At 42.2% G+C, this 22,589-nt stretch overlaps 1 protein-coding gene across 1 annotated transcript; it reads left to right on the top strand.

The window, feature by feature from the left end:
• The first annotated feature begins 252 nt into the window (after positions 1-252).
• On the top strand, positions 253-22,095 carry TRIM47 (tripartite motif containing 47). Its single transcript, XM_032211781.1, has 6 exons — positions 253-1,104; positions 10,184-10,279; positions 12,077-12,307; positions 14,023-14,218; positions 19,160-19,234; positions 19,896-22,095. The coding sequence occupies exons 1-6, from the start codon at positions 439-441 to the stop codon at positions 20,519-20,521; spliced, it is 1,890 nt and encodes a 629-aa protein (XP_032067672.1). The 5' UTR covers positions 253-438; the 3' UTR covers positions 20,522-22,095.
• The last annotated feature ends 494 nt before the right edge of the window (positions 22,096-22,589 follow it).

The following is a 22,589-nucleotide window of genomic DNA, read 5'->3' as shown; positions in this document are numbered from 1 at the left end:
AGGACTCGAGGAGTAAAACGACGCAAACGTGTCCTGTTCGGAAAATTCGACAGCAGTCCGGAGGCGGGAGCGGTCAGCTTCCCATGTTCCGAAACGCCCCCCCCCCCTTTCCACCGGGATTCTTTCACAATTACTCACACATTTTAATAGACTACGAAGGGCGGGAAAAGCTTAACGTGGATTCACTTCGCGCGCCTCGAAGAGGAGCGGCACTTTTATTTTTCTTCTAACCGAGGCGGGTGTCCCTTATAGAGAAACGCCGCGCACGGAGGCGGCCCCTCGCTCGCCCTTTTGGGGGCCGGCCGCGACTGCCCAGCGTCGACCTGAGTTCTTTGATGGGCGGAGTTGGCGCTTCCAGCCCCCTACCCTGCCCTGCCCTGGGAAAGGGGGCCAACCTAGCGTCGCGCTCTTCGCCTCCTAACAGCGGACTCCAGCAGCATGGACGCGGGCTTTGGCCCCATTAGCTCCGCTCCCAACTTTCAAGAAGGTTCTTTCGGTTGCCCCATTTGCCTAGATGCTCTGAAGGACCCGGTCACCACTCCTTGCGGCCACAATTTCTGCTTGGAGTGCCTCGGGGCGCACAGGCATCACCCCGGGGGCGTAACAGGAGCCGGAGGACAAAGTGCCTCCCGCTGCCCCCTCTGCCAGGAACCCTACCCAGCCGACCTCCCGCTCCGTAAGAACCACACCCTGGCCGAATTGTTGCAGCTCCGACAACCCGCACCGAGCAGTCCGGGCCTGGCTATGGCACCCGAGGAAACGTCGGAGCCGGGCGCTCCAGGGAACGGCGATGCCCACATCAAGGAGGTGCTTTGCGATTTCTGCACCGACGGGGAGAGGGCTGAAGCGGCCAAATCGTGCTTGGTGTGCTTGGCGTCCTTCTGTGCCCCCCACTTGCAGCCTCATCTGAAAAGTCCGGCTTTCCAAAGCCACCGGCTGGTTCCGCCCTTGCGGCATATCGAGGAGAGCCTCTGCAAATTGCACCTCAAGCCTTTGGAGAGCTTTTGCCGGACCGACCGCAGCTGCATCTGCCAGCTCTGCCTGGCCCAGGAGCATCGAAACCACGAGGTGGTGGCCGTGGAGGTGGAGCGGGAACACGTGGAGGTGAGTAGGGCCGTCCGAGGTACAAAGGGGCTCCTTTGTGCGCCCCGATTCCAGACAAGCGACGAAGGGCGCAACCTGGCCCGGTTGGGCGGAACAAAACCTTTAAGCTGCGCTGGCGATTCCCAGCCTCAGAATAAATGGAAACACACTGGTTGCCACTGTCGCTGGAAAGTTTTGCTGGACGTGTTAGGATTTAGGGAGCGTTGTTAGGAGTGGTGGTTGGGAAAAAAAAGAATTGCGGTTTGGAAAGTAGGGGTTTGGGGAATGCGAGAACCCGCACTGGAAAGGGACTGTAAAACCTGACGCAAAGTCCACCTAATAAAAGCCTATTTCCATTTTAAGGGTGTGGGGACGCTCAACCAAAGAGGAATGAAAGGTAGATTGCAGGCGATCGGAAGTACATTCCAGATGCTTAATTTTTAAGAGAAGAAACGTTTAAGGATTAATGTTTAGGGATTGCCTAAAGCAGAGGTCTTCAAACTTGGCAACTTTAAGACTTGTAGACTTCAACTCCCAGAATTCTCCAGCCAGCATAGCAAGTCTTAAAGTTGCCAAGTTTGGGACCCCTGACCTAAAGTTTAGGGATTTTGAGGAAGGCTGTAATTACTCTAGGAGAGATGATTCACAAATATTTGTAGTTAAGTTTCGGGGGTGGGGGGGGTGGGGGTGGGATGGATTCCTGGCTGTTTTGGAGCTTTTCTCTTATATAAAGAATGGGAAAGCATTCTGCTCAGTCTTGGAACCAAAATAGTGCAGTTTAGCCCTGGTGTATAAGGCTGACCAGACAGTCTTTTATCAATAGATAATAGGGTAGAGTTAGATTTAATTATTGAGACTAATGGGTAAAGAATCCTTCTTAATTTAGGCAACTTTAATTAAGTTAAAGATTCTCTCCAACCTGCTGATTTCCAAGCATGCTGGGTCCAAACCAACAGGAAGGGAAATTCTGGGAGTAGCAATTCCCACTTGTATGCAGGGGTCCCACATTAGGGAAATTGGGATTAAAAATCGACTGTTTTAACAAGGTAGGGGAACCACAACAGAGTAAAAGAGAAAGGGAAAGGACATTATATATTTTTTGGGCTCACAAATAACCTTCTGGGACATAGGACATATCTGTTGCTGGTCTTAGACAACTGTAAATGGGAATGAATGAGCTTCATGTGGGAACCCTAATTCTTTCCTGTAATGTTTCATCGCAAAGGAATTCTTGACGTGACTATCACATGATTCTTGATAGTCATTATATACATAACTTAAGAGAAGCAAGAGGTTTAGTAGTAAAAGTCCTGGGGAATTACAGATCTGGCATGTTGAAAAGGGCACAAGGAACATTTGGCAAAATGAAGGAACGATGCAGTATTCTGAAATTAGGGAGCTGATATTTTTTTTATTTTAATTTTTCTAATTTAAAATGTTCATAATCCTCCACTTATGACCAGTCACTTAATGACCATTTGAAGTTAAGTTACAGCAAACCCCCGAAAGGCTAGTTATAATCTGGCTTTGAAATTGTAATCCTTGCAGAATCCCTATGCTCACTTGAACAAAATTTAGGCGGATTCACCCTTATGTCCAACTACAGGGATACTGCATTGCCCCTTCACCTATCTCCCCCCCTCCTCAATCCTGCCCCTGCAACTCCCTGTAAGCCTTGGGCCTGCTTCTTCTCACCACACTTGGTCCCACACCATCTTCCCCACTCATGTCACCAACTTGATTAATACTAGATATTCAGGTGACTTATCTAAGTGGTTTATAATTGCAAGATTGAATTTTGTGAGCTATTGGGCCTACTTGGAATTTTGAGAATGTCACGGTTCTCCATGTAAAAATGCCCATGCAGGGAGAGGGGAGCTAATTCACAAAATAATTCCTACTATAAGAGCCAAGGTGATGCAGTGGTTATAGTGCAGTACTGCAGGCTACTTCAGCTGACTGCTAGCTGCAGTTTGGCAGTTCAAATCTCATCAAGGTTGATTCAGCCTTCCATCCTTTCAAGGTGGATAAAATAAGGACCCAGATTGTTGGTGGTAATATGTTGACTCTAAACAGCTTAGAGAGGGCTGTAAAAGCACTATGAAGCGGTATATAAGTCTAAGTGCTATTGCTATTAGGGCCACTCTATACTGCAAAATATTCTTGCTTACCTTGGCATATTTTTTAAAAAAAAACCTAAACCCTGGCCATTGAGCTGCAAAATTCTGTTTTCTAAGAAAAGAACAAGGGATGTGTAACCTAAAAAAGAGAAGGCCAATGGAAGAAATGACAACAGTCTTCCAATGCAAAAAAAAGACTGTCTCAGGGAAGAGGGGGTAACTGTTCTCCATAGAGCCCAAGGATAGGGCAAAAACAATCACCAAACAATTGTTTACAAATAAAGATCCAAGCTCAAAATGAGGAATTTCCTAACTTGAAGAGTGATTAATCAATGGAAAATGCTTCCTAAAATCATGGGATGGGGATCCAACACTGGAGGTTTTCAGGGAAAGGTTGAACATCTGTTTGGTTCGGATGGTCTGATGATTCCTGCCTCCAGCAGGGGTTTGGACAGGATCTCTATCCTATGCGGCTTTGAAAGTTTATTGCACCTTTGAAGAGCCTGAAAGCATTCTTAGGGATCAGTATGCTGCTGGAGACTTCTGCTTTGCAGCCTGTGTGTTTCCCATTTTTAAATTAAAATGATTTTTTAAAATACCTAGCAAGCATCCAGGGAGGACTTAGATATCTACGATCACATGCTGTAGACTGCAGTCTTTGGGGATTTTTGTCAGATTATTCATTTGCAGGAATCATTTTTGTTTAGGGCAAAAGCAACGGCACACTAACTTATATGGAAATATTTCCAGTTATCAATTTGAGCTGGGTTTGGCCCTGTGCAAGGTAGTTAATGATGGATGGGAAATCTGTGCTTGGGAAGGGAAAGCCTCTGAGTTTTGAACTGCAGCCAGACAAGTAAATACAAAAGTCACAATGATTGGAACAAATTGGGGGGAGGGTGATTGGGTGTAATCAATTTTCATAGTCAAGTGAAATTTTGTATTTTTTAAATTTTGCATTTAAAATAGTGCCGAGTTTACTGATTTGTAAGGGACTTAATAACTAGGTAGGAATTTGAATAGACAAGAGTCTAAGATTGGGCTGTGAATAGATTTGTAAAGATGTACATCCATTTGTATACATTGAACAAATATCAATAAAAAATCCAAAGCTGATTTGGCATAGAAAAGAAATATTAAATAAAGGAACTAGCCAACAGGTGTCCATCACAATCGTTGTAGTATTTTTTTTTATTATGCTGCTAATTCCATTAAACTTTCTCCCAGCTGTACAAACAACTGTACAGATTAACATGTTGAGAAGGCATGCTACTGGACGTTGGCACTAAACTAAGGAAATAATATCTATTTCACAAAGGCTAATCTTGAATCGCATGGCTGTTTTATTAGAAAGTGGGTAATATTGCAAAAGAATATTATTCTAATCAGTGGTGGGATTCAATTTTCTTTACTACTGGTTCTGTGGGGGTGGCTTGGTGGGCGTGGCAAGGGAAGAATACTGTAAAATCTCCATTCCCTCCCCACTCCAGGGGAAGGTTACTGCAAAATCTCCATCCCCTCCCCATCAGCTGGGACTCAGAGGCAGAGAATAGATGGGGGTGGGCCCAGTCAGAGATGGTCTTTACCAGTTCTCCGAACTACTCACAATTTCCGCTACCATTTCTCCAGATCTGGTCAGAACCTGCTGAATACCAACTCTGATTCTAATGCAGAAAGAACTTGGTTAGGTGATAAAGGTTTAAAAGCTTCCAGAGAGAGTGTGGGGAAGAACTTTAAAATCTAGAAAGTGTAATGTCTAAAAAGTTTGGAATGCAATTAACAGGATGAAGCAGTATATGGATAGGAACAGTTTGAAAAGGAAGGACTTCTCAGGAGGTAACAGTTACAGAGTTCATCAGGGGGAAAAACTGTCAGGACTATAGTATTAGAACTGCAGTTTTTAATATCCTCTTGATATCTTCTTAAGCAATAATTTATGGTTTTTGGTTATTTTCAAGAATAAGTCACTAGGTGCAGGTTTAGATGGTAGTCTTGGTCATGAAAGTTAAGCCACCCACAATCCTGTTTGCTTACCATCCTGTGAGAACCGCCTATGAAATGATAGAGTCCCATAGAAACATCAGTCCTAAGAGCCTTTCTGAGGATACATCCTGATTTTGGGGGATGGATTTGGTGGAGAAACATATGAAGGTGATTTGATTCAAGTTGTTTGGAAGGAAAAAGAGAAGTTGAATGCTTAGCTTTCAGCAATCTTCCCTAGATGTTTGGGGATCAAGAAAAACCAGAAATTAGTGTTTCAAACCATCAGAAAGGTCTTTCTGGTGCAAAGACAAACATTTATTTGAACTTCTGGTGATTTGTGCCTGGTTTGCCACATAAAAGTAATTATTTTGTTGGATTTGGAAAGAAAGTGAAGAAAACAAGGAACAGGGAAGCTTATAGTCTGTGATTAATTCCATCTGATACTAATTGGGCCTAGCCTAGCCTGAGAGCTTTACTTCATTCAGTGTGATGGCAGCAGGAGTTCATTCCTTCCCTTGCAGCCCTTTCCCACAGTGTCTCAATCCAGCTCCTTTATTTCCGTTGGCTTTTCTCCCAGGTTCCAGTCCTTGCTCCGTTTGTCTTTCAGATTGCACTACTGGCGGTATTTTTTTCAGACACTCCCTTTCCCAGATGGCTCTGACTAAACTCCTGTCAGTTTTAGTTTAAGTCATTCTAAAGTGTTATTCGGGAAATCCCATTTCCAAACATTCTGTGGGCGTGCTTAGCTTCTTTGGAAGGATTGCTAAACTTGGAAAAGTTTTCTGGGAGTACTTTCACAAGTCATTAAAATAAATCAATGCATTAACAGGGAAGCATTAAGTGTTGGTGAGTTCTTAACTGGCCTCAGGTACCAGTATGGTATAATAGTTAAGTGTTGAATTTGGAATGGGGAGACCCAGCTCATCCTCAGCCACAGAAACTGGGTGATTTGGGGTGAGTCATGCTCTCGGCCCAACCTACCTCCTAAGGGAAGAGAAGGATGCCTCCACTAGTGTATAGGACATTATGTACATTGCACTGAGCCTCTATACAAAAGGTGGGGTGTAAAACAAATTAATATAGTTTCAAAGGGTTATATTGTACATACTGGCAAGTTTCCATCTTGTCTACTTTGCTCAGGAGTGAGCAGCTTTTCCAACATTCAGGACAGAACTTGCTCTTCTTCACCAGTTTGGTTGTGAAACATAATGAGATGGGAAAGAAGGGGAGATCACAGGAAGAGGTGAAGCAATCATTTTTACTTATTATTGACTTGTTTTCAAGGATGAGAATGGACAATGGACTGTAGACAATTGGCTCCAAAGAGCTGGCTTTCAGCTGTGTAATTTTGGCCATGTTGGTGTATTCATAGGGGTTAAGAATAGAAATAGGAGTAGTTAGGCTCCCAAGCTCATCTCTCTCTACACTTTCCAACCTTATTTTGGTGGAAGGAGGTCATGGTTTTTTTTAAAAAAAATGGCATTTAGCAGTTGAATATTAATATAATCTCTAGATTCTGGGTAAACTCAAATGACCCAACCCCTGGTGCATTTAGAAGGCATGCTGAGATGGTAACACTCAAGATTCTTTTCATACTTATACTGTCTTTATACAGCATAATTCTAATTGTTTGGGAAATGGAGTGGTTTTTCAAAACTGGAAAGTAGTATTGCCTACAAATATTCACAAGCTGTAATGAACCATTTAAAGTGCCTTCAGTATTGTGAAACAATCTTTCACCAAAATTCACCCATGTTGACTAGTATATGTGTTTTGAAGAACCAGAGAATCTGGGTGTAGCCAAGCAGTCTATAGCAGAGGTACTAAGCAGCACATCATCCCTGAATTCTTTCCCTTTGCCCTGCCTTCTTTCCAGTCACTTTGGACTTCTGTTTCTAGCATCCTTGGAAGGTGAAAGTATTCCTGCACAGAGATGGAGACCACTATAACCTTTATGGTAGAAACAGGCAATCATTATAGATATAGAGAGAAGAAAATTTGCTTCACCATTTCTAAGGTATATCATTGCCTGCGACTTTATTGGATGTCCAGATGAAATTGCTCATCAAACAGATTAGCTGGTATGTTGGGAATTGTGCTCTAAAAATATAAGGACATGATGGGGAGGGTGTGATACTTGGAAAATCAATCACCTGCTTTTTATACATATAATAAGCAGCTTATAGTTGAAGAGACTGCTGAAGACTGTAGCAAATGCCTGTGGTTATCATAGTATTGGTGAAAAGGGATCCTAGTGGGTAATGCCATGACACAAATTACACAGCTATGATTACTACTACTGTGATAAGTAGGATTTTCCATGGCCCAAGAGTTTTTTCTAGTTTATTTGAAAGATTGGGGATTTTAAACTATGTTTAAAAACTATGTTTAAACTATATTTAAAATCTTGATTTTTATATTTCATTGTTACTTTAGATAGCAGAAATGTGCAAGAAGGCAGACAAAGGGAGAGAATTCAGGGGTCATGTGGTTAGTACTTCTGCTATAGACTGCTTGGCTACCACTGAGACAAACATGACTAGATTATCACTCTAATGGTACCTAGGAAGTAGAGAGTTGATTGTCCCTGAACAAGGAGAAACAGTAATTCAGAATTTATACTTGGTTAACTCTCAAACACTGTCTAATCTCTTACAGTGCTGCCCTCTCAGAAGAGAAGAGATTTTTCCTTGTTTCTGATTCTCATATTTCTCTGATAAATTGCCTACTTATATTTTCTGCATCCCTGATTCTGTTCAGATAAATCCTCCCAAGAGAGGCTGGATTCTCCCAGCCAATCACTGAGGCCTACCATGGACAAGCTAAAAGTTCAATAGTGTTGTTTATCTTTGACATGTGGGAGTTCTTGGGCTCTTTACCCAGCAGTTCTAATTATAGAAATGTGAGTTGCAACGCATGGAAAGACTTTGCCATGAGGCTATGAAAATCCATTTTTAATCATGGTAGACATTACTGGAATAGGTGGACCATTTTTCTCAGTTGAAATAAAGCAGTCCTTGTATCCTAGACACCAATTCTTTTTTCTAAACCAGTGAGCCATAAACAGCCTCCAGCTCTGAAACCAAAGCAGCTTGGAGCTGATGAATGAAAAGGAACATATCTATTAATTGTTTTCTTGCGGGAATAAAATGTTATCGCTCCTGGTGGAACAGAGGAAGCAAAGGTCTTCCTGTTTGGCAAAAATAGATGGCTTTTGTCTCAAAATCAAAAATGACTGCACTTGGAAAGGCTTAAATCTTAGTTTAAAGATAAATCTTAAATAGCATTTGGTAGTTTATGAGTGAATATAATGTACATATAATACATACAGAAACAACCTAAAAGTGATTCTTCTAAATTCTCCCTGCTACCCACAACAGATGGCAGCATCTAGATAATCCTGGATGATGTTGAAAAGTAAAACAAGGGACGGATTTAGGATTTGAATGGGAAATCACCAGGAAATCCCTGGACTGAACAGAAAATCCAATGGCAAGACGTGTCCCTGTTATTTCCAAAAAATGCATAATTGAATTTGATCCCCAGGGAGTCTTATCTTCATGCAAGCTCAGAATCAAGCAAACATGACCTTTTTACGCCTGTACTATTTTAATGATAGCAGCAAAATATTTTCTAGACATTGTAGTTAGCACATATCACTAAGGAGCACATTGATTACCGGTATCTGGGAAACAGTTGTGTTTTCAGAATCTGTTTAAGAAAAGGGGCAGCCTGGAGTGCTTCACCATTTAATCTTTTTCTTTTTCTCCCCTGGCTTTGTTTTAAGAGATCAGTGGGTTATTATGGTATCATCAGATAAGCTCCCTTCCCACAGCTCTAATTTCCTAGTTTTTTAATAAGGAAAAGGGTGTTGATTCATTCTCCCCTGGTTCTTTCTTGATAATGCAACAATTGTTCTTTTCGGGGCAGCTCACTTGGAATTGTCTTTATCTCTGTCCCGAGTCTGCTATTTATCTCAGTCCAGCACATGGTGTCATAGAGTAGGAAGAGGTTTGAATGGAGCACTTGTTCCTTTCAATTGCAATCAGAATAGAATAAATACTAAGCGATAAAGGAGAAGGAAATTTAGCCTGGTTTAAAGGCCTTGTAGGGAGAAGAGTAATGCTTTTGCCCAAGTAATTCATAACAATCCTGTTTTAAATCTATACCAACTCCCGTGTATTTTGAGTTGCTCACCAGGCAGAGGGTTTGTTTTACGTTTGTATTACTTAAAAACAAAATAAGTAGGATTGAAGAAGAGACCTTAAGAGCAGTTGGTTTTGTATATAACACGGGTGGGTTCTTGCCAGTTCTGACCTCTTCTATAGAAGAGGTTCCACAAATCTACAGGGCCGTTTAGAACCGGTTCCAGATCCCTCCCCCTGCCTGTCCACACATCATCAAGATGAAGAGCGAGAGGAGGAATTCTGGGAGTTGAAGTCCACAAGTCTTAAAGCTGTCAAGTTTGAATACCCCTGGTTTTTTTTTCTAAAGGGTTAGGGGTGCAAGGGTCTTGTAACTTGACAGCTTTAAGACTTGCATGCTTCAAATGCCAGAGTTTCTGAACCAACATTTTGGTTTCTAAGCAAGAGCGTTGTTAAGTGAGTTTCACCCCATTTTGCAAGTTGGCCATGCCCACCCAGTCACATGACTGGCAAGCCTCTCCCACAAAGCAGGCCACACCTACAGAAGAGGTTTTTAAAAAGTTTGAAACCCACCACTGGTATATAAGCAATAATAATGACTTTAGGGATAGAAAAGGATGAGACATAATGGAAAATGCAGTCTTACCTCTGACTGCATTTTGCACCTCCAGCTAAATGGGTTTGTTTTAATCTTTATAAAAACAGGACAGTTATAACATATATGTGTGTAGTCATTATGATTGAACTGTAAATGTCAATTTCTAAACAAATTGTGTAAAAATAATTGTGAAATGTACATTTTTGTAAAGTTGAGATTCTAATTCTCTCTCTCTTTTTTTGTTTGCCTGAAAGGCCCAGAGGCCCAAAATCCTGAACAATATTGAAAATCAGCTGGATGAACTGGGAGCCGCAATAGCGCAGATGAAGAGAATGGTGGACCTCATCAAAGTATTTCACCATATTTATTTTATCCCCAGCAAAAAGCAAAATGTTGAACCCTCTGAAACCTTTCCTTTCCACAGACTTTCTTCCCTTTATTGTCTGATGTCAAGAGGTAACAAAAATAGGCCATCCTTCCCCTCAGGAAGGGGTCAACTGTTAGGATGCTAGAGACCACAGTCCCAACATACGTATCTGGAAAAACTGAGGAATACTGTCTTCAAGAAGTGTCCACTTAGGGATTATAGGTCTGTTCTAAAATTTTCTGTATTAACTAATTCACATATAAATGGTGAACACCTCTCCACCATTTCTTATGCAAATGTTTTCTTGAGAACTAAATTACAAATGCAACAGAATCACATGAGGCTTCTTTTCTTGAATAGCAGATAGTCACAGTGTTTAATGTTTGATCCCTGGAGTTGGGATCCCATGTCTGTAGAAAAGTAGTACTGTAGGGCAAAGATAAGTTTCATGGATAACTTTCATGACAGAGGAAAAACTTCCTTACTTTATGAAATGTAGTCAGGATTGAATGCTGTCCGGTAGAAATTGCAAAACTACAAATTTGCAAAAATTCTCTCAATTTGAGAATGGGATGTTCCTGATAATTCCAGAACATTCCATTCCCAAATTGCTACTTTTTATGGTATTTCTAGAACAGCCATGGTGTTTTTTAAAACTTCTTCCAGTTTCTTAGCCATAGTTAAGAGATGGGGAGTATTCTCATATCCCTCTCTTCTTTTTTCAGCATTTACATTCCACTTTAATGCTAGTTTTAAGTTTTCCGCAGCAATATGACTAGCCTGCAAAGAGAACAGCACAGTAAATTGAATTAGGAAAAATTATTAAAATGAGGGATGGAAAAGATGTGTGTGAGTCTGAGGGACAAGGAAAGAAATGAAACACACAAAAACCTTAGCTGTGCTGAATTTGCCAAGAGATACAGCCCTAGATGCATTTTTAGAAAACTCTTTAAGAAGCAGCTTTTATTAAAAAAAAAAAATCAGGAAGAAGCAGCTTATGTTTTTCTTCTCCAGTATGTTCTCGTGAAATCCCCCAGTTCTAGGGGAAAGCTCTCCTTTATCTAAGAACCAAGTTAGTGGGTGAGATAGGTGAAAAATAAAGGTGACTTCATGGGCTACATTACAACCCTCCATCACTCCATCTGCTGTTAGTGGGCGTCTGAAGATAGTTTGCCTTAAATTTGGCAGCAAAATAACTGAATTTCAACTGCTTGTCTCCCCTCTCCCTTTTCCCTATTCAGGAAATAAAGTGCCCTCATTTCTACCCACATAAATGTCCCCAAATGAACCAAAGCCAAACCTATAAAAATTGTCAATTTTGCCATAATTTTTATTTGATTTGAAGCTGAATAAGGATTGGAAGGTTTCTGTTCCCATTCCTGTCTTTAGCCTGATTGAAATCTCTAAAGAAACAGTCACCAAATCTTCATCCCTACTCCTCCTGAGTTATTGCTGTACTAGTGGAAAACCTTCTGGAACCTTCAGCAAACTGGAAAGCTGACTTACTTCTCTTGATTTCTTTATAACAGCCAAACCGGAGTTGTAGAGTTTTGGAGAAAGGGTAAAACTTGTTGATTGCCTACTCTCCCCATAGTTGTTAGCAATTTAAAAAAAAGATTTATTTCTTTTAATGAATTCCATATTGTATTTTCTCAGGCTACTTCTTAAATGTAGGTTTCACGTGATAATTCATTTGTTCTTATTTGGGAAAGGAGCTTGGTTTATTTACATTTTAGGCAATGATTTTTGTTGGAATAAGTCCATCTTTATTTTTTTTTAGGCTACTGCTCAGAAGGAGAAGGAAAAGGTCAGCAGTCTCTTTACCGAGGCCACCAAGGTCCTGGCAACCTTCAAGAAGGAAGTGCTTGGTTTCATTGAGGTTGATGAAAGAGCCATGCTGGGCGGAGCGGAAGAGGAACTGCGGCATAAAGAAGAGCGACATGCCCTGCTGATGGAACACAAGCAGAACCTGGAGAAAGTCCCCAGCATGGACACCATCACTTTCCTGCAGGTGTGCTTCAAGAATGATTTTTGTAGGTGATTCAGTTAACAGTAGAGACACAGCATAGCCTTCATTGTATCTCTTCTCCACCTGGGCACTCAGGATGCATCAGCAATCCTTGGAGAAAGTCCAGCCATAACTCTGGAGCTCTTGCTCAAGAGTTACCCAACTCCATGCCTGTATCTATTTGCACAGTACAAATGTGTTTTGTTGGTACCTAAAAAGCCCATTATGTGAAATAGCATCCAGGTGTCTCCATCAATATAGTCATAGGGCAGCAACAGCTGTGTGCATTTGTCTTTAATATAAGGAGCTAGTGAAAAAAGATGCTATACTTAATAGTTTGTATCTACCATCTGCCTGGAGGCTGTCAGGGTCTGGATGGGAGCGAACAAGCTTGCACTCAATCCAGACAAGACCGAGTGGCTATTGATGTTGCCTCCCAAAGATGGTCCAGACATTCCACCTCTTAGCCTGGGGGGGGGGGTGAAGTTATACACCCCTCGGAGAGGGCCCGCAACTTGGGTGTCCTCCTGGATTCGCAGCTGACGTTGGAACACCACCTGTCAGCTGTGACCAGGGGGGCTTTTGCCCAGGTTCGCCTGGTGCACCAGTTGCGGCCCTACCTGGACCGGGAGGCACTTCGAATGGTCACTCATGCCCTCGTCACCTCAAGGCTCGATTACTGTAATGCGCTCTACATGGGGCTGCCCCTGAAAAGTGTTCGGAGACTACAGTTGGTCCAGAATGCAGCCGCGCGAGCGATATCGGGTGTACCTAGATACACCCATGTTACACCCATCCTCCGCGAGCTGCACTGGCTTCCTATTGGTCTCCAAACGCGCTTCAAGATGCTAGTCATTACTTTTAAAGCCCTACATGGCTTAGGACCTGGATATCTGAGAGACCGCCTCCTGCCACATAACTCCCAACAACCAATAAGATCTCACAGGTTGGGCCTTCTCCGGGTGCTGTCGACCAGACAATGCTGGCTGGCGGCCCCTCGGGGGAGGGCCTTCTCTGTAGCTGCTCCGGCCCTGTGGAACAATCTACTCGTAGAGATCCGGACCCTTCCCACTCTCTCGGCCTTCCCAAAAGCCACTAAAACCTGGCTGTTCCGGCAGGCCTGGGGCTGTTGAACAAGGTCCAGCCCCACCTAGACGGAATGTATGATGTGTTGTTTTTAAAATTGTATCTCTTTTTATTTTTAACTTTTTAACTTTTATCTTGTTTCTGTAAGCCGCCCAGAGTCCTATGGATTGGGCAGCATATAAATTTATTAAATTACTATTATTAATTACCAGGGGGTGGTTCCATATGAGTGGATTAATGTGCCCAGTATGCTTTTTTTTTTACTGTATTGTCCCACCACTTGTCTGCTTCTTATTTATCCAAGATCACATGTTCATTCCCATCAAGACCTCTACTAGGAAATGTTTTCTCATTTCTTTCATTCTTGGAGGCAAGGGACCATACAGTATCAGGAGAAGGCTATCTTGGATTTGATGCTATTCCAGATGAAGATCCAGAAACAGAGTGCGCCAGTAGTGTAGTGTAGTAGTAGTAGCTCCCAGTAGAGCTGTGTGTATCCCTTCTTTCCCCCACTTTTTCTCCTGTCACATCTTTGTTGAGATTTTAAGCCATAAGTGTTAGTGACTTGAGGAGAGCTATATCTGCTGTATAGACTTTATAGTCAAATGATTGTTGTTTGTTTTCTTGATCAGGAATTCCAGGCATTAAAAATAGCAGCTGAGGAAAAAAAACTTGCATGTTCAAACTTCCCCAGAGAGTTGAGTTTTATTAAATCCAGTCAGGCCGTGTTTGCTGTGAAGGAGCTGCTGGGAAATATTTGCAAGAACCAATGGGACCAACTGTCAGGGAAGGGTGAGAATGGACCTTTTCTTCATGGGATACCAGAAGGTTTGTAATTTATTTGTTTATTGAATTTTTATAGCTACCCATCTTATAATGGAAGAAACTCTGAGACTTGGGCAGAATTCTTGTCCTTCGAGAGTTGCCCCTTCAGCTGAAGTACCGGATCTTTATGGCTGTAGAATAGGAGCTGTATGTCAGCTGTGGTGCCTGGCATCCATTCACTGAGACTGTTCATTATGCTAAGCCAGCAGTCCCCAACCTTGGTGGCTTGGCCGCCTGGCTAGAGGGGACAGGGGAACTGGGCCGTGTGAACAGTGGGCGAGCGCATGTGGTCCGCTCGTGCAGCCAGTTCCAAATAGGCCATGGCCTGGGGATTGGGGACTCCTGTGCTAAGCCACAGTATGTTTTCTTCAGTTTGGTTCAGTTCATTGGATTTGCGTATTTAATTCTTGGCTTCTTCAGCATACTATGATAAAGTATTCATGATACTTTCCCTAAGATGTCCATTTTGTTGTTATCTACTTGTAAGTCCTAGAAGCTCTGTCAACTGTTATCATTGTGAGCATCTTGTTTCTTTTCTTTTATGCAACTTTTCAGAATTTCATATGTATAACTTTCATATTATTCTGATTTTTTTCTGAAAGTACTTAATTTTTTTTCTTGTGCAACAGTGGCATACAAATTTAGATTTTTGTGGTAAACCATTCTGTAGAGCTTTGGTAATTTTTTTTTATTTTAGAACTTAGATGGGGGAGGATATTCATATCCACTGGCTACAATTTATATTTTTAAGTCCTCTGTGGCACTATAGAAGGGGCACAAAAACAATTTTGAGTTAGCATTTGTGATTAGCAGATCAAAATGAAATGCTGGCCTTTCAAGGTGAAAAGAAGCAAGATAGGCACCAACTAAAAGAGAAGCAACGGATAAAAAAAGCAAGATAGGAAGAATTTAAGTGGTCTTAGTTATTTAGGCTTTTAATAGCACTCAGATATTTCAAAAATGACTCAAATATATAAACAGGCAGCAAACAGACATCACTAGGTGTGGTTACTGGTGGTTTGGGAAACACATCCAAAGCTGGTGTCCTTTAAATAACAGAACAGAGAAAGGGGTTTTACTTGTTAGTTTTTGATTTCCAGGCTCTTATCCTGCCAGATTCAAGGCTCATGTTGCTTGTTTAGTTGAAAATGAAGATTGCTGGCTCATTTCTAAGTTTGAAATCTTAGTTGTTTGTGTTTTCTTCGTGCAGCTGTTTAAAACATTATTACATTAGAGCTGTTCCGCATTTGACTGCCACTGGCAGGGAAGTTTGGATTTTAACAGTAATTAACAAACACTTATCTTTTGTAGCCAGTTAAATAGAAATATCTAAAAGAACCGCCAGAGCTATTTACAGAAGATACTGTCATTTTGCCATCTTGCCAGCATTATTACCTTCCCCACCCTCATTACATTTAGGTAGAACTACAGATAATCTTCCAGTTATGACTACAATTGAGCCCAAAATGTATGCTGCTAGGTGAAACATTCATTAAGTGAATTTTGCCCCCTTTTACAACATCTCTTGCCACAGTTGTTAGCTGAATCACTGCAGAGGTTAAGTTAGCAACATGGTAGTTAGATGTATCTGGCTTCCCCATTGACTTTGCTTGTCAGAAGGTCACAAAAGGGGATCATGTGACTCCAAAATACTGCAGCTGTCATAAATATGAACCAATTGCCAAGCATCTGAATTTTGCTTACATGACCATAGAGATGCAGCAACAGTTGCAAAACGGACAGAAAAATGGTCATAAATCACTTTGGTGCCATTGTAACTTTGAACAGTTACCACTCAGACACGCGTCAGGAATGAAAATCACTGCTTTCCCTGAAGAAAATAAAACGTTTGCATTTTTCTCCCCACCCATATCCTTACATCATGTTTTCTATGTTTGTTTGATCATATGCAAAACAAAAATAGAAATGGATCTTATGAAAAATTATTTTTCTCTTTCAGAGATCTCCTCAGGCCAATAAGCAAAAAGCAGGGTGAGGCAGGGTTTTTTTTTCCTCCTGCAAATGGTAAAACCAGTTTCCATGCAAACGCCACAGAGCCTGTGTCAGCCCTTGGATGCAGGCCAGGTCAGGAAACAGCAGCAAAAGAAATAATAGATCTCCATTCTATTGATATACCGTAGGCCAGTGGTCCCCAACCTTTTTATCGCCGCGGACCAGTCAGCTTTTGATAATTTTACCGTGGCCCGCTGAGCGCGCGCAGGGGTGGGGGGGCATCTCTTCCCTGGAGCCTTTGCGCACGGCCCAGGAGCTACCATTATAACTTTCAGGCAGGCCTTCCATAAAAATAACATAGAGGTTAGTCTTTCTTCATCTTTTTTATGTCTATTAAATTTTAATAATTAAAACACTATCAGGATCTAAAGCAGGGGTGTCAAACTCGATATCATTGAGGACCATATCAGGATTGTGTTTGACCCTGTGGGGCTGGGTTGGGCGTGGTCAATTTGACATCACTCGTGTTGTGGCCTGAGTGCTCTGGTTCTCCAGGAAGAGGACGGACACCCCGAACGCCATCACCGCCAAGAGCTGCAATTTAGGCGGCAACATAATCCGGAGCAGCCCCATCGGCGGCTGCAGCAGCAGCAGCAGCAGTCGCCGTCACCGCCACCTCTCTGGTCCCACACATCCGCCCGGAGATCACGACATGACGCGGGGCACTGACAGGGGAGGCTGGGTTGGTGGTGGTGGTGGTGGTGGTTCGGGGAACAGCCTCTGCGGGAGACAAAAACGGCGGCCGCAGACGAGCCAGGGGAAAGCCCGGCGCCGGCGAGAGCTCGCGGGGAAGAGGGGGGGAGGAAACAACCACCTGGGCTTCTCACATAGATTAGATTTATTTTTTATTAATATTTGTAGGCCGCCCTTTTCCCTGAGGGGACTCAGGGCGGCTCACATAAAATCGGGGAAGGGGAGATACAGACATTAAGATAAGACATATAATAAAATAATAAACAACATACATTCATCATTCGGGAGGGGAACTATCCTTGTCCCCAGGCCTGACGGGCGAGCCAGTTCTTCAAGGCTGTGCGGAAGGCCTGGACGGTGGCGAGGGTGCGAATCTCTACGGGGAGCTCGTTCCAAAGGGTCGGGGCTACTACTGAGAAGGCCCTCCTCCTTGTAGTTGCCAGCCGACACTGGCTGGCCGATGGTATACGGAGGAGGCCTAATCTATGTGATCTTATTGGTCGCAGGGATGTAATTGGCAGAAGGCGGTCTCTCAAGTATCCAGATCCACTGCCATGTAGGGCTTTATGGGTGACTAATAGCACCTTGAAGCGCATCCGGAGATCGACAGGTAGCCAGCGCAGCTCGCGGAGGATAGGTGTTATGCGGGTGAACCGAGGTGCACCCACAATCACTCGCGCGGCCGCATTCTGTACTAGCTGAAGTCGCCGGATGCTCTTCAAGGGCAGCCCCATGTAGAGCACGTTGCAGTATTCCAGCCTAGAGGTCACAAGGGCCCGGGTGACTGTTGTGAGAGCCTCCCGATTCAGGTAGGGTCGCAACTGGCGCACCAGGCGAACCTGGGCGAATGCCCCCCTGGTCACAGCCATTAAATGGTGGTCAAACGATAGCTGTGAGTCCAGGAGGACTCCCAAGTTGCGAACCCTCTCTTCCTCGCAGCGAAACCTCGCGACGGCACACCCCCACCAACCGCCTCTGAGAGAGGCTCAGTCCGGTGGCCCCACTCCGCACACCGTCCCAGGCACGCGCCCGGCCACCCCAGCCACCAATTTGCGTGCGCTGCTCAGCAACTGAACGCCCGGCCTTAATTCACGCCCCTTTAGCTTACCTCCCCTACCTCGCCGACCAGCCAGAATACTGATTGGACGACGTTGTCCCGTAGGCCTAGCGACTTTCCCTTAGGCCCCCGGCCGCTGCGCGGCCCGGTGCCAGGTACTCCACGGCCCGGCACCGGTCCGCGGACCGGGGGTTGGGGACCACTGCCGTAGGCTGTATTAATAGACCCTTGAAAGCCTAACGTTTCTCATCTCTGCTCTCTTATACCAAAGATAGCCAAGGTAGGACAGTCTTCTCTTTCCCACTAAGGTCATGTTTTCTCAACACTTGCCACATATCTTCTTCAAGATATCCCCATACTCCTCTACATTCTTTAGTTCTCAAAAAAAAAAAAAAAAAAAACCAAAGCAGCTTGGCAATTCTTTTATCTGCCAGAGACAATATAAGATCATGTAGCACAAAGTGGAACGTGGAATATGGAGATTTTCCCATAAATACTCTTAAGTTTCTTGATTCCCCTAAAGTCTTGGCAGTAACCCACAGAGGCTTTTGAAAATTGGCTCCACCACTTATGCCCAGTCCAAAAAAGTTGTGCATTTTACGGTATATAGAAAAGGACAAGTGCTTGTAGAATCAAGGAAAACTTGCCAGCTCAACTGAGTTTTCTGCTGGTATCCCTACCAGTTATACAGAATTAGCAATACAGTGTTAGAACTGGGATCTTATGTTAGCATATGCAGTTGTTCTCTTGCGATGCATTATCAGCTTTAAAATGTTTCAGGATCCAATCTGGGTCGGTCACTGGGACCAGAGGTTTAGTCTTCCAAGCTTTCAGATTCATGCTGGAGCTCATCCTCAGGGAACTTCTCTCTCACCAGAAAGTGAATCTCACTGATCCAGTTTGCATCCTGCAACATTATCTTGGAACACATATATCTGCCTTCATTCCTAAAAATGTTTTACAGCATATATGATTTTTAAGCATATATATGTTCTATGAAGATCACAGAATGTAAAGCATAAGGAGATGTGCCCCCATCCGGCTGGATATAAATTTGTCTTCCTCTAAAACCAGGAAGAAGTTACTACTTTGAACCAAAAGGCTTCTTTATGGTGGTGATATTTTCAGTTCTGTCTGCAATGTTGACAGTATATATTGATTACAAATTCTTCTTTTCACAGTGACACTTGAACCGCAGGTTTCAGAAAGGAGCATCAACTCTGCCAGTTTGGAATCACGAGATTATTTTCTAAAATGTAAGGCCATTCTGTTTTTTGTATTGTTCTTCTTGGTTTTCATGCCTTTTTGTTGACTGATAACCTTTACTGTCATTTTTGTGGATTGAAACATCATACAAGCAGCAGTTTCTGCAGAGATATATCTTTATTATCTTTTTGGCGTATAGTGTTTTATAATGTTTAAAAGTATGTTTTTAAGTATGTTACCTAGCTTTGTTTTATTTGCTGATTTTTAATGTAAACCACTTCAAGATGTCCAAATAAGAAGTAATATATGAATATTTTAAATACACACACACACACACACACACACACACACACATATATATGACATGGTGGCTCAGTAGCTAAGATGCTATCAGAAGGTTGGCAGTTCAACGGTTCGAATCCCTAGCACCATGTAACGGAGTGAGCTCCTGTTACTTGTCCCAGCTTTTGCCAACCTAGCAGTTCGAAAGCATGTAAAAATGCAAGTGGAAAAATAGTGGCCACCTTTGGTGGAAAGGTAACAGCCTCCCTAAATATGAAATATGGGCTTATAAATATTCATAAATAAAGATTAATTAAGCCATGGTTTAGTGTGAGAACACTGCTTTTTTTTGGGGGGGGGGGCATGCTTATGCCATGTGCCTTCCTTGTTTATCATTTTCAAGCTTTTTATATATTTGCTTTTGTACAGCTGCATTCATCATTGACTTGGACAGTGATACTGCTGACAAGTTCATCCAACTCTTCGGGACCAAGGGGGCTAAGCGTGTGCTGAATCCCATTGCTTACCCTGAGACCTCAACCAGGTTCATCAACTGTGAGCAAGTATTGGGCGAGAATCTTATGAACCGTGGCAACTATTACTGGGAAGTGGAGATCATAGATGGTTGGGTGAGCATTGGGATCATCACTGAAGATTTCAATCTCCAGGAATCATATGACCGGGGCCGCCTAGGAAGGAATGAAAAGTCCTGCTGTCTGCAATGGAATGGCCAGAATTATGTCGCGTGGTTTGGCGGATTTGACTGTGTTATACAGCAGCCATTTTTTCATACTATTGGGGTGTACTTGGAGTATTCAGAGAAGGTGCTGACATTCTATGGAGTCAAGGATTCCAAGATGACTTGTCTCCAGCAGTTCAAAGTGGCTCGCTTCAAAAAGGGGCATTTTGACCCTTTCCAGAATAAGATTAACCACCAGTTTCCAGCACTGTTCATGCACAACCTCAAGCCAGCCTTTTTTCTCGAAAGCGTAGATGCTCACATGCAGCTCGGGCCTTTGAAGAAAGACTGTGTTTCAGTACTTAAACGGCGATAATTTGGTCAATGTATGACCAAAGATAACAATTTTGACAAATAGGATGTTTGTGTCATCTCTGCTGGAGCACTGCATCATCTTGTTGCTGCTCTTTTTACTTATTTGATAAGTATCAACGTTTAAAGAAGCACTTTTCAGCAAAACATTTTTCTTCTCTTGGACATAATTAAGCATTATTTACAAAGGGCTTGATCTAAAGCAAAAGACATCTCCATTTCATCTATATGAACCAATGGTATCTCCAGAGACTGTGCTCTGTTTCATAAGTAATACATGGATCAATAATCAATGGTACCATGGAAACCCATCTTCATAATAGCGGGCAGAAAAAAATACTACCACTGATCAAAAATGCTGAAGACCATCACTTGTTTTTAAATGCCCCTAGATGAAGACTGCTCTTCCACAGCATTTGAAAAAAACAACTGTGGAGAAAACAATGGTGTCAGCTGTCAACAGAGAAAATGACATATATGAACAAATATATTCAGCTTTGGGTTACAATAGCAAGAAAAATTATGGGGCTGTGGGGAGCTTTAGTTGATTCTTAGCTTTAATCTAAATTCTAGTCTAAATATTAGAAATATAACTTTGAAATTAAATGAAGCATCTGTGGCTGTGTGTCAGACCCGCTATGTAGACCAGTTCAGGAAATGATCTTCAAAGAAAGGATACAATTTTTACGGAGATGGACTACAATAATTGAGTCTTGCAAGTCTGATTGTAATATACCACCATCTCTTTGAAGTTCAGTGAATTAGGGTGCCATCTGCCAAATGCTATCTCCTTGTTTTGGACTTTAAAATGTTCCTATCATTTTTGTCTAGGTAATGGTTCCTGCATGTTTCCATCACTGTCACATTGCATACCCTGTACACTGTGCTTTAATGCTATATGTGCCCATTTATTAATAATTGGGTAAAAAGTGTAACGTAAACTGAGTTGCAGATCTGAATGTGAGGTACTGAACAGGTGAGTACCTGCACAAGAAGAGCAGAATGTTTAAGCACTGAGTTGCAAGTTTCCCCTTTCCTTACAGCATCTTATAGGCACAGAAGTATTATAATAATGGAGATTCAATGGCTTTCTGGAGTCACTGGCTGGTTGAATCTGATGGAAATTCAGGCTTATTAGTCTGTGAAGGACCGCAGATTCCTATTTCTATGACATAGTCTGCTTTTCTTAGCTGCATTTTGAGTACAGATCCATGGAAGTACAATGGAAGAAAGATCATTGAAGAATGGGGATTGAACTTTCATGTGCAACAAAGATACAAAGTGTATAAAATACATCCTTTCCAAATATACTAAAAGGACACTGTAAACATAAATATACCATAATTTAGTCATGCTGATAGTAATGGTGAGGAAATTCTAGCTGCTATTGTTAAAAAAAAAGATTTCAAGTTAAACTATGAGGAGACCAAGTTTTTCGTTAAGCTTAGGTTTTTTTAAAATTGTTTTGTGACTTTTTAAGATTGTTTTGTTTAGAACAGGATTGACAGCTGAGTTCGAATAAACCATCCGTTGGATTCCTTTCTTTCTAGAAGATAATAGGCTATGAGCATTCATAATGTAAATTAGGACTGAAAAAGGAGAAAATTTAGTTTGGAGACAGCTTTTTTTTGCCAACACAGGATAATTTTCTTTTTTGAAGCATTAATCTAGTGCTAGGCCACATCATTAATTCTATGATCTCAGGGGATTATATTGTTACAAGAGGGTTTTGCAGTATTAGTGAGTACATTATTTGTCTCCAAAACATGTTTTGTTCCATTATATCCTGTATCCAAAGTGAGAGGATAGTAGATTTGATTAATCATGAAAATAATTTAATAAGCACACTCTTCTTTGCTGCTGGGCCTCACTAAAATATTCCTGCCTTTCATTAAAAAAAAAGTGAGGTCCTTATAGTTTTGTTTGTGTAAATTCTTCCGTTAATGAAAACACTGCAGCATAGTCCTGAAATGCACATATCTTGTATTCTTTTTTCAAAGTAAGTTTTCACCATCTTTCTATAAAGGAAAAATGATAGGTACATGATGTACATATTGAATTGCATGTTGCAA

The sequence above is a fragment of the Thamnophis elegans genome, chromosome 2 (genome assembly GCF_009769535.1).
Source record: "Thamnophis elegans isolate rThaEle1 chromosome 2, rThaEle1.pri, whole genome shotgun sequence".
Classification (NCBI taxonomy): domain Eukaryota; kingdom Metazoa; phylum Chordata; class Lepidosauria; order Squamata; family Colubridae; genus Thamnophis; species Thamnophis elegans.
This window is presented reverse-complemented; position numbering and strand designations above follow the sequence as displayed.

Bases quoted from the DNA above. Each gene is read 5' to 3' on its own strand.
- TRIM47 (XM_032211781.1), top strand. From the start codon at position 439: ATGGACGCGGGCTTTGGCCCCATTAGCTCCGCTCCCAACTTTCAAGAA. The intron at 1,105-10,183 runs GTGAGTAGGGCC...TTTGCCTGAAAG, and splicing joins TGGAGCGGGAACACGTGGAG to GCCCAGAGGCCCAAAATCCT. The intron at 19,235-19,895 runs GTAAGGCCATTC...GCTTTTGTACAG, and splicing joins ACGAGATTATTTTCTAAAAT to CTGCATTCATCATTGACTTG.